Here is a 12,500-nt window from a genome sequence, read left to right as displayed (position 1 = left end):
GCGGCTGACACAGCCGCAGCAGAGATCGCCCCTGCGGCGGATCCCCTGGCTGCCCCAGACACGCAGGCTTCGAACGCCCCAGCAGCAGCAGCAGCAGCAGCAGCAGCAGCAGCGGAGCCCGCAGCAGCGTCCTCTGGGCTGCGGCTGCTGCAGCGCGAAGGTGGAGACTGCCTGGAGTGTCGGCAGCACTTGCTGACAGTGCTGTCTGCTGTAGTGCGAGCGCTAGGGCCAAACCGGCGGCCTTCCTCTGCTGCAGCAGCAGCTTCTGCTGCTGCTGCTGCAGCGGACCGCGCAGCAGCAGCTGCGGAGGCAGCAGCGGACCGCGCCGACGATGAAGCAGCAGCAGCAGCAGAGGAAGCTGCGAGGCTGGCGGGGAAGGCGGGAGCAGCAGCAGCGCGCGCGAAAGCGGCGGCCGCAGCAGAGGCAGCAGCAGAAGCAGAAGCAACTTTTGCTGCTGCAGCAGACGCAGCAGCAGCAGCAGAACAAACTGAAATAGATCAAATGAAGGGGCTGGCTCCTTTGTCGCTGGAGGAGCTGCAGCTGCTGGCGGAGTCTGCAGGAGACCCCACACAAGCAGCAGTGCTGCTGCAGCACAACGCTGCTGAGCTGCTGCTGCTGCTGCTGCAGCAGTGGGTGCTGCCGGGCCTGGAGACCATCTCTGCAGCGGAGGAGCAGCAGCAGCAGTGCAGCCACTCTTCTGCTGCTGTTGCAGTCAGCCGGCGTTTGCTGCTGGTCAGCCGCGCAGCAGGGGTTCCTGCTGCTGCTGTTGCTGAGCTGCTGCTGATGGCAGCAGCAAACCTGATATCTGCGCAGCCGGACCTTGAGCACGGGGCAGCAGCAGCAGCAGCAGCGCCGTCTGCTGCTGCTGCTGCACTGGCCGCCGCGCTGCCGCTTGCTGCTGACGTGTTTGCTGCTGCTGTTCTCAGCTGCACAGACGCAGGGGCCCTCAAGGAGGCCTTCAGGGGCCTTGCTGCTGCTCTGAGTCTGCGGCAGCAGCAGCAAACGCAGCAGCAGCAGCTGGCAGACGCGCGCATGAAGCGGCTGCTGCTGCTGCGCGCAGCACCCACTGCAGCAGCAGCAGCAGAACTGTTCGCCAGGTGTATGTACGTGCTGCGGCAGGCGCTGCATGCGCCGCTGCTGGGGGCTTCCACGCATTGTTTGTCTTTGCTGCTGGCAATAAGTGACATAGATGCAGCAGCAGCAGCAGCTCTCAACGCAGCAGCAGCAGAAGCAGCAGCAAAGGCAGCAGCAGAAGCAGCAGCAGCGGGCGGCACTGCAGCAGCGTGCCCCACTGAGGAGGACATGCTGGGCGCGCTGCCGCCGCTGCTGGTGCTGCTGCGGCAGCAGCAGCAGCAGCAGCTGCTGCTGCTCGTGTCCATCGAAAGAGCAGCAGAGCTGCTGCGGACCCCGCTGCTGCCAGCAACTGCTGCTGCTCCTGCTGTTGCTGCTGCAGTGCCGCCGGAAGCGCGGGCGGAGGCCTTCATGCAGCAGCTGCGGCAGCAAGTGCTGCAGGAGCAGCAGCAGCTCGACGAGGAGAGCAGCAACACTTTGGCCAGTTTGCTGCTGCTCTGCGCAGACTTGCTGAAGGGGGACCCGCAGCTGCTGCTGCAGGGGCCCCCCGGGGGGCCCCCCGACCCCCTGGGCACTGCGGAAATGCTGGTGCAGATTTGCTGCTGCAGCTGCTGCTGCTGCAGCAGCGACGGCGCACTCGAAGCAGCTTTGCTGCTGAACTTCGTGCTGCTGGAAAACAACGAAGCTCTGGGGCTGAGTCCTGCGGAGGTGCAGGGCATTAGCACGCGGCTGGCCAAGCTGACTCACAGCAGCAGCAGCAGCAGCAGCAGCAGCAGCAGCAGCAGCAGCAGCAGCAGCGAGAGCGACGGCGACAAGCAAAGGGCCCAGGCGCGCAGCAGCAAAGCCGCGGCCGCCCCCGCCGGCGGCGAAAGCCTCAGCAGCAGCGCGACAAAGCGCGAAGCCTCGCCAGCAGCAAACGGCAGCAGCAGCAGCAGCAGCAGCAGCAGCAGCAGCAGCAGCGAGGAGGCGCGGGCCATTGCCCGGCAAGTGCGTGCTGCTGCTGTGGCCTACTTCCGCAGGCTGCTGCAGTCCCCTGTGGGGCCCGACATCATTGAAAGGGCGCTGCTGCTGCTGCAGCAGGAGCCGGAGTACAGCACAGAGCCCGAGCGGGGAGCTTCTGTGCTGCTGCTGCTGCAGCACGCGCAGCAGCAGCAGCTCGAAATCTACAAACCCGAAATCCAGCAGCTCATGCGCTCCCTCCGGCAGCACCAGGACTGAGGGCCGTTCCCGACTGCTGCTGCTGCTGCTGCTGCTGCTGCAGCTCCTGCTGCTGCTGCTGCTGCAGCTCCTGCTGCAGCTGCTGCTGCTGCTGCTGCTGCAGCAGATCTTCTATAAAGGCAGCAAGGCGAAAGTCTTTTAGGGTCAGGCAGTCTGCGTCGTGCGTCGTGAGGTGTACAGACACCCGAGAGTAGCAGCAGCAAAACTCGGGGTGGTGCTGCACTGCCTCAGCTTTTAAGGCCAGCTGAGACAGAAAGCCCCAGGCCTGCAGCAGCAGCAGCAGCAGCAACAGCAGCAGCAGCAGCAGCAGCAGCAGCAACAGCAGCAGAAGAAATGAAGCTTTCTCGCAGGTAGCCAGGCCTTCTTGCGCTGCGATAACAGCAGCAGTGAGAACGGCGGCAAATGCAGCAGCAGCAGCAGCAGCAGCAGCAGCTGCTGCTGCTGCAACACGGCCAGCGGCGGCAGCAGCAGCATTGTTGCTTGTCAGCACATCCAGTGGAAGCAGCAAAGGCGGTGCAAGATGTGCTAAGCCTTCGAGAAGGGTTTAGGGTTTAGGGTTTAGGGTTTAGGGTTTAGGGTTTGCCTCTACGAAGTCCTTGAAAAGGAACTCTCGCCGTATTTCCTTCCCCGCGCTGCAGAGGCTCCACTGAGGCAGCAGCTGCAGCAGCTGCTGCACGTGCTGCTGCTGCAGGTGCTGCTGCTCCTGCTGCAGCTGCTGCAGCAGCTGCTGCAGCAGCTGCTGCAGCTGCTGCCGCCGTTGCAACTGCGGCAGCAGCAGGGTTTGACGCGAGGCTGCCGCCGAGGCGCAGCCTCTACGTGCAGCAGCAGCAGCAGCGGGAGCTGCTGTTACCGCTGTGGCTGCTGCTGCTGCTGCTGCTGCAGGTGCGGCCGCCGTTGCTGCTGCCGCTGCAGCAGCAGCAGCAGCAGCAGCAGCTGTGTAGGCCCTTGTGAGGCCTCTAGTGGCAAATGTTAATGCCTTCATAATGCCACACTGATTTTTGCATGCAGTTCGGCAGCTGCTTCTTCTTAGAAACAATGAGGCCCCCTCAGGCCCTCAGGGGGCCCCCTCGGGGGCCCCCTGGGGGGCCCCCAGGGGGCCCCTGGGGGCCCCTGGGGGCCCCTGGGGGGCCCCTGGGGGGCCCCGGGGCCCCCGAGGCCCCAGTAGGATTTCATTGGCTCGTAAATGTAAAAAGAAGTGCATTTTATTGGATTTTTTGTTTCTTTTTGTTTTTTGGCGCTCTGGGGTTTCTTCCGGTATATGGAAGGCCCCTGGGGTGTACGTACACCTGAAGAGCGGGAGGTGTACATACACTGCAAAGCCCTTCGTTGTTTGTTTTGGCCCGCTGCGATGAAAACCCAATGCTTTTATTTTCTTGACGTGCAGCAGCAGCAGCGTAGCAGCAGCAGCAGCAGTAGCGTAGCAGCAGTAGCAGCAGCAGCAGCAGCAGCAGCGTAGCGGAGCAGCAGCAGCAGCAGCAGCGCAGTGCCTCTAGGCCATTACGAGTCTTTTAGCGGCAGTGGACTTGAGCTGCTTAAAGCAGGAACTTGTTTAAATGTTTGCATTATTAATATAATATGAACAATATAAACATTAATATTTATATTATATAAAAAATATAAATATAAATATTTGTTTTTGTATTCAAATGTACAAACAAATATTCAACTCTTTTGTATAGCGCCATATATCCCGCTTCAGCGCAAATCTCCCCCCGTTTGTATTCAAAAAACAGCAGCAGCAGCAGCAGCAGCAGCAGCAGCAGCAGCAACAGCAGCAGCAGCAGCAGCAGCACGCAGGCCACCTAAATGCTCCTGCTTTAGCTGGGGTGCCTTTCAGTGCTGTCTTGAAGGCAGTACCCACTTCGCTGGGCCCCTGTGGGGGGCCCCCTGGGGGGCCCCCTGGGGGCCCCCAGGGGCCCCTGGGGGCCCCTCACTTGGGGGCCCCTCAGGGGCCCCCAGAGGCCGCCTCTGGAGCGTTTTTTTAAAAGGCTCCCATTCGAAAAGTGTACCAATTAAGTACCTTTTGTTTCTGTCTTTTAAGGCATTTGGGGGGCCCCTTCAAACGCCAAAAGGGCCCCTTAAAGCCTGCGACGGGGGCCCCTAAGGGGCCCCCAGAATGTCCCTAGGGGCCCCCCAAAATGTCCCTAGAGGGCCCCCCAGAATGTCCCTAGAAGGTCCCTAGGGGGCCCCTAGGGGGCCCCCAGAATGTCCCTAGGGGGCCCCCTGGGGCCCCCCAGGGGGCCCCCCTAGAGGGCCCCCCAGGGGGCCCCCGGGGGGCCCCCGGGGGGCCCTCAGGCGTGCCTGTGGAAGGCAGCACACTCAGTGCACATGCAGCACCAGGCAAGCAGCATGTCGGGGCCCTTGGGGGGCCCCCCGGGGGCCCTTTTGTTAATTAGAAAAGAGGGGCCCTCTCTGGGGACAGTCGAAAAAGGGGTCACCATTTCCCACAGGCCGGGGGGCCCCCCCCCGGGGGGCCCCCCTCCAGGGGGCCCCCCTCCAGGGGGCCCCCTTACAGGGGCCCCTGCAGGGGGGGCCCCCAGAGGGGCCCCTCTCGGGGGCAGCAAGAGGGGCGCTGGGGAGGCTTCTACAGGGGCAGCTGCTGCTGCTGCTGCTGCTGCTGCTGCTGCTGCTGCGGGGTCAAATAAGAGGCAGCCGCCGCTGCCCGGGAGCGGCACTGCTGCTGCTGCTGAGCGCTCGGCTGAGAGCTGCAGCAGCACCCGTTGGTGCTGCGCTGCCTGCTGCTGCAGCAGCCGGAGGTCCCTTTCTTCTGCTGCCCTTTGGCTTTGCAGCAGCAGCAGCTGCTGCTGCTGCTCTTCCTGCTGCTGCTGCTCCCACTTGTGGCGCTGCTTGCGCTGCAGCGGCTGCTTCAGCTCCCCATACATGCATCCAGCAGCATCTGAAGCCCCTAGGGGCTCTTCAAGGTCCCCTGCTGCTGCTGCTGCTGCTGCTGCTGCTGCTGCTGGGGCCAGGCTGCCTTGCTCCTGAGGCTGCTGCTGCAGCAAAATGTCCTCAGGAGAGGGGATGGAGTCGCTCACAGCTGCAGCGGGGCTGCATGCGCTGCTGTTTTGCCCTGCTGCAGCAGCTCTTGCTGCTGCTGCTGCAGCTCTTGCTGCTGCCGCTGCTGCTCTCGCTCCAGCAGTCGCTGCTGCTGCTGCTGCTCGCGCTGCTTTCCTCGTTGCCGCTGCAGGCGCTGGCGACGCTGCTGCTGCTGCTGCTGCTGCTGCTGCTTCTGAAGACCTTCGCCGCGCCGGCTGGGAGCCGGCCTGGCGTTTGCTGCTGCCTCGCAAGCTGCGGTAGCCCCTCGCCACGAGCCTTTTCCACGATGATTTTGCTGCTGCTGCTGTCTTCTGCTGCTGCTGCTGCTGCTGCTGCCGTTGCTGCTGCTGCTCCTGCTCCTGCTGCTGCTGCTGTGGCTGCGGCGGATTCACTGTGGAAGATCTAAACCAGCCCCAAAAGCCCTGGCGGCGACGCCCTGGTCTCTCGTGAAGCTCTGCTGCAGTTGCTGCTGAACTGGCAGCAGCAGAAGCAGCAGCAGCAGCAGCAGCTGCTGCTGCTGCTGCTTCTTCTACTGCTGCAGAGCCAGGCAACTCTGCAGAATCGCTTCGTTGCGGCAGTTGCTTTGGGGGCTTTTGCTGCTCCTGCGGCTCTTCTTCCTGGTGCTGCAGCTGCTGCTGCTGCGCCTCGTCCTCCGGCGCCTCGTGCTGCTGCTGCTGCTGCTGCAGTTGCTGCTGCCTTGCTGCCAACGATGGCTGCTTCAGCAGCAAGTTTTGCTGGCTGCTCCTGTAAGATGCTTCTCTGCAACCTTCACTTGGCATGCGGATCGCTGCTGTGTCTGTTGCTGCTGCTGCTGCATCTGCTGCTGCTGCTGCTGCTGCTGCAGCAGCCGGCAAACGTATTGTTGTGCTAGTCTGGCTGTTTGCCTCTTCGTTTCCCACAAGCAGCAGTCCGTCCTGCATGCTCGCCAAACCCTAAACCCTAAACCCTAAACCCTAAAGACTAAAGACTGACAGCAGCGCCCTCCGGGCAACTTGAACAGTAAAGCTTCAGCTTGCTGCTTACCTCCGGCTGTTCTTGCTGCTGCTGCTGCTGCTGCTGCTGCTGCTTTGCAGACGCCTCTTCACCGCCGGGATGCCCCGGGAATGCAGCTGCGGGCAGCAGCAACAGCAGCTGCTGCTGCTGCTGCAGCAGCTGCTGCCGCTGCTGCTGCAGACTCGGCAGAAAAGGCTCCGGCAGCCACACAATGCAGGAGGCGCACAGCGGCACTGCGCAGCTCCTGCAGCCGCAGCAAAGCAGCTGCAGCAGCGGGGGCCTAAACCCTAAACCCTAAACCCTAAACCCTAAACCCTAGACCCGCCTGCTAGCGCCCGGCACCCAGTGGCCCTCCTGGCCTCACCAGCAGTAGAAGAAGGGGCTGCCTGCGTAGGCGCTGAGGGACTCAGCAGTGGCTGCTTCTTGCGTGCGTTGCTGCTGCTGCTGCTGCTGCTGCCGCTGCTGCTGCCGCTGCTGCTGCTCCCCTCCCTGCAGCTGCGGCTGCATCAACGCAGTGTCGCTCATCCGGCGGGGCTGCTGCAGCCGCCTCGTCACCAGGAAGCTGCTGCAGCGCCAGCAGCGGGCCCCCTCGGGGGGCCCCCCGAGGCCCTCTGGGGGCCCTGGGGGGCCCCCAGGGGGCCCCCCAGGGGGGCCCCCAGGGGGCCCCTCGGGGGCCTCAGAGGGGCCTCCTGCTTCAGAGTACTGCGGCAGCAGCTTGAAGGGGGCAGGCGGGGGCAGCAGCAGCGCTGCTGTGGCAAACGCAGCGGCAGCTGGCGTCCGCTCTGCTGCTGGCTCCCGTGCTGCTGCTGCAGCACCTGCTGCAGCCGCTGCTGCAGCAGGCGCTGCAGCGGGCGCTGCAGCAGGCGCTGCAGCAGCCGCTGGCGGCGGCTGCGGCAGCAGCTGCAGCCCCTCCAGCGCGCGGTGTACGTACACCTGGAGAGCCACGCCGAGACACCGGGACTTCTCTTTGTCTGCGCGCAGCAAAAAGAGCAGCAAAAGCAGCAGCAAAAGCAGCAGCAAACAGCTGTGGGGCCCCACAGCTGAGGGTTTGCAGGGTTTTGCTGCAGGGCTAGGGTCCAGGGGCCCGGGGGAAAGCCTTGCCCGCGCTGCTCTTCAGAGCTGCTGCTTCTGCTATCAGGCACTGCAGCAGCAGCAGCACGCACTTCCGCAGCAGCTTCAGCAGCTGAGCCCCATGGGCTGCTGCTCCTGCTGCTGCTGTTGTTGCTGCTGCTGCTGCTCCCGCCAAACGCTGCTCCTGCCGCGGTTCCTCAGCCTCCAGAGGGCTCAGGAACTCGTCGCATGCGTCCTGCTGCTCGAATTGCTGCTGCTGCTGCTGCTGCTGCTGCTGCTGCTCACAAGCATCATAGAGAGATGAATCCACAGACTGCTGCCGCAGTGCAGTGGACCACTGGTCCTCGAAAAGCGATTCTTGCTGTCTTTCCGCCTGCAGCATTTGCTTCTGCAGCTGCTCCTGCTGCTCCTGTTGCTGCTGCTGCTGCTGCTGTGGAGTTTGTCCTTGGTCCCGCGGATTACCTTGCTGTTGGTCAAGTTCCTCTTTCTGATGCTGCTGCTGTTGTTGCTGCTGCTGCTGCTCTTGCTGCTGTGGCTGCGCCTGCGCGCACTCCCGCGGCCCTGAATCTTGCCATTGTTGGTTCTTCCCCGTCCTCTGACTCTGCTGCTGCTGTTGCTGCTGCTGCTGCTGCTGCTGCTGCTGCTGCTGCTGCTGTGCTCCAATCAGGGCCACGGGGAAGCCTCCAGCTATGGCCCACCGCCACAGCTGCGCCGCAAGCCTCCGGACTCTTCGGGCAGCTCGGGAGGCCCCCCAGGGTGTTGTTGTGGCTGCTGGTATTCGTGCTGCTGCTGCTGCTGCTGTTGCTGCTGCTGCTGTTGCTGTTGTTTCTGCACGAACAGCAGCAGTGGCACTGCCTCCGCTTAGAGGTCCATGAGCGCCTATTAAGCTCTGGCTCAGCTGCTGCGTTGCTGCCTTCGGGTATGCCGCAGCAGAAGCAGGAGCTGCTGCAGCAGCCACGGCTGCAGCAGCAGCTGCTGCTGCTGCCCCGCTGCACAGCAGCAGCACCAGGGCCGCCTGAATTAAGACGCAGCCATCAGCGAAGCCGCTAATCACCAGAAGTGAGACGCCGTGGGCGTCACCTGCTGCAGCAGCAAGAAGCAGCAGCTGCAGGCGCAGCAGCAGCAACTCAGCCTCTGCAGCAGAAGGCAAGCGTGGGTGCACACCATGCTGCTGCTGCTGCAGCATCTGCTGCTGCTGCAGCATCTGCTGCTGCTCCCACAAAAAGGGAAAGCAACAGGGCTGTGAAGCTCTCGCGTGAGGGTGGCTGCTGCTGATGCTGCTGCTGTTGCTGCTCTCACTGCTGCTGCTGCTGCTGCTGCTGCTTGCACAGGAGGGCAGCAGGGCCTTGAAGTATAGCAGGTGAAGCAGCTCTTCATGTCTCTTCTGCTGCACTGCCGCGCGGGCGCAGCGCAACAAAGCCCGCAGCTGACAGCAGCAGCAGCAGCAGCAGCAGCAGCAACAGCAACACAGCGAGCTGTTTATTCTGGCGTCTTTGGTTTGCTGCTGAGGCTTGGTGCCGGCAGCAGAGCTTTTCGCCAAGGGTTTAGGGTTTATCACCTAGGGTTTAGGGTTTAGCGTTCTGCAGCTGAGAATTATAGGCTTCAGGTCTACAAATTTGGGTTCAAGGGTTTAGGGTTTAGGGTTTAGGGTTTAGGTACCTCTGAGGCCTGGTAGCCTTGAGTTAGCATGCGGGGGCTCTCGCTTGCATCCTGCGGCCAAGCCGGGACCCAACGAGCCCTGCTGCTGCTGCTGCTGCTGCTGCTGCTGCTGCTGCCTTCATCAGTTGTGTACATGCAGCTGCGACAGAACTGCAGCAGCTGCTGCAGCATTTCCGGGCTGTTCTCGTGCTGCACAGCAGCAAGCAGCGGGAAGCTGCCGCGGGTGTCTGCCCGCAGCAGCAGCTGCCGGCGCACTGCTGCTGAGGTGCAGCAGCAGCAGCAACACAGTCGCTTGCTGCTACTGGGCACCTCCATCTGCTGCTGCTGCTGCTGCTGCTGCTCTTGCTCCTCGCTGGGCTCCTGCTGCTGCTCCCGCTGCTGCTGCTCCCGCTGCTGCTGCTGCTGCTGCTGCTGCTGCTGCTGCTGCAGCTGAGCTCTTGTAGCAACGAAGCAGCTCAGCAGCCAGCTGACGAGATCTGTGCGGCTGCTAGGAGCCACAGGTTTGTGGAAGCCCTGCAAGCGACACTGCAGCAGCAGCAGCAGCAGCAGCAGCAGCAGCAAATAGTGACAATGAGACCAGAAGGCAGCAAAAGCAGCAGCTTGCTGCAGTAAGATGTTAGGGGCTGCGGCCTAGGGTTTAGGATCTAGGGTTTCGGGCCTAGGGTTTAGTTGGGGTCTGGGGCCTAGGGTTTAGAGCTATGGTTTAGGGCTTAGGGCTAGGGTTTAGTAACGGCCTGGGTCTAGGGTCCATGGCCTTGGCTTTAGCTCCTAGGGTTTAGGGTTTAGGGTTTAGGGTTGAAGGCTTGAAACCTACGGCCTAGGGTTTAGGTCGTAGGGCTTAGGGTTTAGGGTTTAGGGTTTAGGGTTTAGGGTTTAGGGTTACCTGGTGGGTCGTGCCTTTGGTAGCAGCAAGGAAGACTGTCACCCCCTGGGAAGCGCCGCGCTGTTTGAGGGCACGAAGGCGGTCAGCTGCAGCAGCAGCAGCAGCAGCAGCAGTAGCAGCAGCAGCAGTAGCAGCAGCAGCAGTAGCAGCAGCAGCAGTAGCAGCAGCAGCAAGGGCAGGCAGCGCAAGAGCTCACGTAGCAGCACTGAGAGCAGCAGCACATGCGCCAGTGGCTCCTGCTGCTGCAGCAGAAGCACCAGCAGCAGCAGCAGCAGCAGCAGCACAGCGAACAGACCTAAACTTAAGGAGCCGAGAATGCAGCGGCAGATGGACTCGTCTGCATGCGCAGCAGCAGCAAGCAGCAGCGAGGTGTACATCCAGCCGTGCTGCTGCAGCAGCTCCATATCTGGCTCTCTCGTGCCTGCTGCTGCTGCTGCTGCTGCTGCTTCTGCTGCAGACCGCCGGGCGCGAATATCCCAGTAGGCTGCAGAGGAAGCAGCGCTTGTCTTTTTCTTCTGGGGCCGGCTACTGCTGCTGCTGCTGCTGCTGCCGCTGCTGCTGCTGCTATCGACGCTGCAGGCGCTGTCCCCGCTGCTGCGGCTTGTCGTGCTGCTGCTGCCTCTAATACTGTAAACGGCCACTGCAGCAGCAGCTGCTTCACTTGGGGCTCCAAGTTCGCGAGCAGCAGCAGCAGCAGCAGCAACAGCGCACAGAGGCAGCAGCGCTGCTGCAATGTGGGGGATGTCAGCAGCAGCAGCAAACGGCAACAAAGCAGCAGAAATGGGGAAGTGCGGGTGCTGCAGCAGAGCGTGCAGGCGGCAAGGGGGACCTTCAGCAGCAGCAGCAGCAGCAACACGCAAGGCCTGCTGCAGCAGCAGCTGCTGCTCGACCTCCTTGTTGCAGCTGAGGAAGCTGCTGCTGCTGACGCGCGTCTCAATAAGTCCCAGAGCAGAGGCAGCAGCTGCAGCAGCTGCTGCAGCAGCACTCGTCGGCTGCAGCAGCCCCACAGCCGAAAAGACTGCTGCTGCAACTGCATCTGGAGGGTAGAGAGGGTCTGCTGCACTCCTGCAGACAGCAGCAGCACAGTGGGTGTGGCAGCAGCAGCAGCAGCAGCAATAAAGCAGCAGCAGCTGCTGCAATAAGGCAGCAGCAGCAGCAACAGAAGCAGCAGCAACCGCAAAAGGAGAGCAGCCATCTGCAGGCTTACCAGGCGTTCTGCTGTTGGTCGAAGTTCGTCACCAGTTCCTCAGTTGGCTGCGTTTCTTGCTGCTGTTGCTGCTGCTGCTTCTGCTGCTGCTTCTGGTCCTGCTGCTGCTCCTGCTGGCATTCCTGCTGTGGTTGTTGCTGCCGCTCCTGCTCCTGCTGCCGCCCCTGTTGCTGCTGCTCTTCGTGTTGCTGCTTCTGCTCCTCCTGCTGCTCCTGCTGCTGCTCCTGCTGGCGCTGCTCGTACTGTTTCTGCTGCTCCTGTTGTATCCCATTCCCTCGGTCTTCCTGCGTCTGCTGCTGCTGCTGCTGCTGCAGTTGCTGCTGGTCCTGCAGCAGCGCAGCAGCAGCAGACTGCTGCGCCAGGGAAGCAGCCCCCGCAGAGCAGGCAAGGTGCCGGGAGGCGAAGGCCCCGACCCATCCGCTGCCGCTGCAGCTGCCGCTGCTGCTGCTGCTGCTGCTGCTGCTGTCACACAGAAGGCGCCAGGAGTTTTGCTGCTGCCGCAGCCGCAGCAGCAACTGAATGCAGCGCTGCTTCGGGCCCCGAGCTGTGGCCCAGGGGCTGCGGCGCATGCGGGAAGCAGCTGAGGGCGAACAGCCCATGGCCAGCAGCTGCTGCACGCAGCTCACATCGCCGCCATATGCTGCAGTAGCAGCAGCAGCAGCAGCAGCAGCAGCAGCAGCAGCAGCAGCAGCAGCAGCAGCAGCAGCAGCAGAGAGGCTGGGTCACAGTTGCTGGCCGCTTCGCAAAACGGCGGCTGGCTTGTCAACCCTAAACCCTAATCCCTAAACCCTAAACCCTAAACCCTAAATCTTTGAGCAGCGTCGTTTCTGTGAAAACTACATCTTAAGAGGAGCTCCTAGAGTTTAACGGTTAGGGTTTAGGGTTTAGGGCTTGGACTGTAGTGTTCGGGGAAGGGTTTAGGGCTTAGGGTTTAGGGTTTAGGGTTTAGGGTTTAGGGTTTAGGGTTTACCGGCAAGGTGCAGCGGCGACCACCAATTAGAGCCCCCTCTGATATTAACATCAAAGGTCCATCTGCAGATCCTCAGCGAGGAGGCCAGTGCTGCTGCTCTGCTGCTGCTGCTGCTGCTGCTGCTGCTGCTGCCCGGTATAGGGAGCCTCCCGAGTGCCGACAGCAGCCCCTCCAGCGCCTCGTCAGCACCGGCGTGTGCACCTGCTGCTGCTGCTGCTGCTGCTGCTGCTGCTGCTGCTGCTGCTTGCCGTGTCCCTTTTTTTGGCAAGGCAGCATTTGCTGCAGCTGCATGCGCCTGTGCTGCAGCTGCTCCTGTTTCCGTTGCTGCTGCTGGCGTTTGCTGCTGCGAGGCGTCTGCTGCTGCGAGGCCGCACGAAGGATCGCCGCCAGCA

At 62.4% G+C, this 12,500-nt stretch overlaps 2 protein-coding genes across 2 annotated transcripts in view; one reads left to right on the top strand and one right to left on the bottom strand.

Moving 5' to 3' along the window:
• The window catches only part of ENH_00033170 (hypothetical protein, conserved), a gene marked incomplete at both ends in the record, with an annotated part of 2,328 nt that extends 39 nt beyond the window's left edge, over positions 1-2,289 (top strand). The window contains one exon of the mRNA XM_013584995.1: positions 1-2,289. This exon is cut by the window's left edge and continues 39 nt beyond it. Coding sequence (XP_013440449.1) covers positions 1-2,289 — 2,289 coding nt within the window.
• A 2,291-nt stretch (positions 2,290-4,580) lies between these two features.
• ENH_00033160 (leucine rich repeat containing protein / ankyrin repeat containing protein, putative) overlaps positions 4,581-12,500 on the bottom strand; it is a gene marked incomplete at both ends in the record, with an annotated part of 12,849 nt that continues 4,929 nt past the window's right edge. Inside the window, 11 exons of the mRNA XM_013584994.1 lie at positions 4,581-6,239; positions 6,349-6,562; positions 6,683-7,172; positions 7,252-7,289; positions 7,482-8,815; positions 9,049-9,237; positions 9,358-9,561; positions 9,932-10,017; positions 10,227-10,996; positions 11,139-11,778; positions 12,109-12,500. The exon at positions 12,109-12,500 is cut by the window's right edge and continues 822 nt beyond it. Of these exons, the coding sequence (XP_013440448.1) occupies positions 4,581-6,239; positions 6,349-6,562; positions 6,683-7,172; positions 7,252-7,289; positions 7,482-8,815; positions 9,049-9,237; positions 9,358-9,561; positions 9,932-10,017; positions 10,227-10,996; positions 11,139-11,778; positions 12,109-12,500 (6,016 nt within the window). The remainder of the gene's footprint in view (positions 6,240-6,348; positions 6,563-6,682; positions 7,173-7,251; positions 7,290-7,481; positions 8,816-9,048; positions 9,238-9,357; positions 9,562-9,931; positions 10,018-10,226; positions 10,997-11,138; positions 11,779-12,108) is intronic.

The sequence above is a fragment of the Eimeria necatrix genome, genomic scaffold (assembly GCF_000499385.1).
Source record: "Eimeria necatrix Houghton genomic scaffold, Enh_scaff241, whole genome shotgun sequence".
Taxonomy (NCBI): Eukaryota; Apicomplexa; class Conoidasida; order Eucoccidiorida; family Eimeriidae; genus Eimeria; species Eimeria necatrix.
Note: the sequence above shows the minus strand (reverse complement) of the source record. Positions and strands in the feature narration are given on the sequence as shown.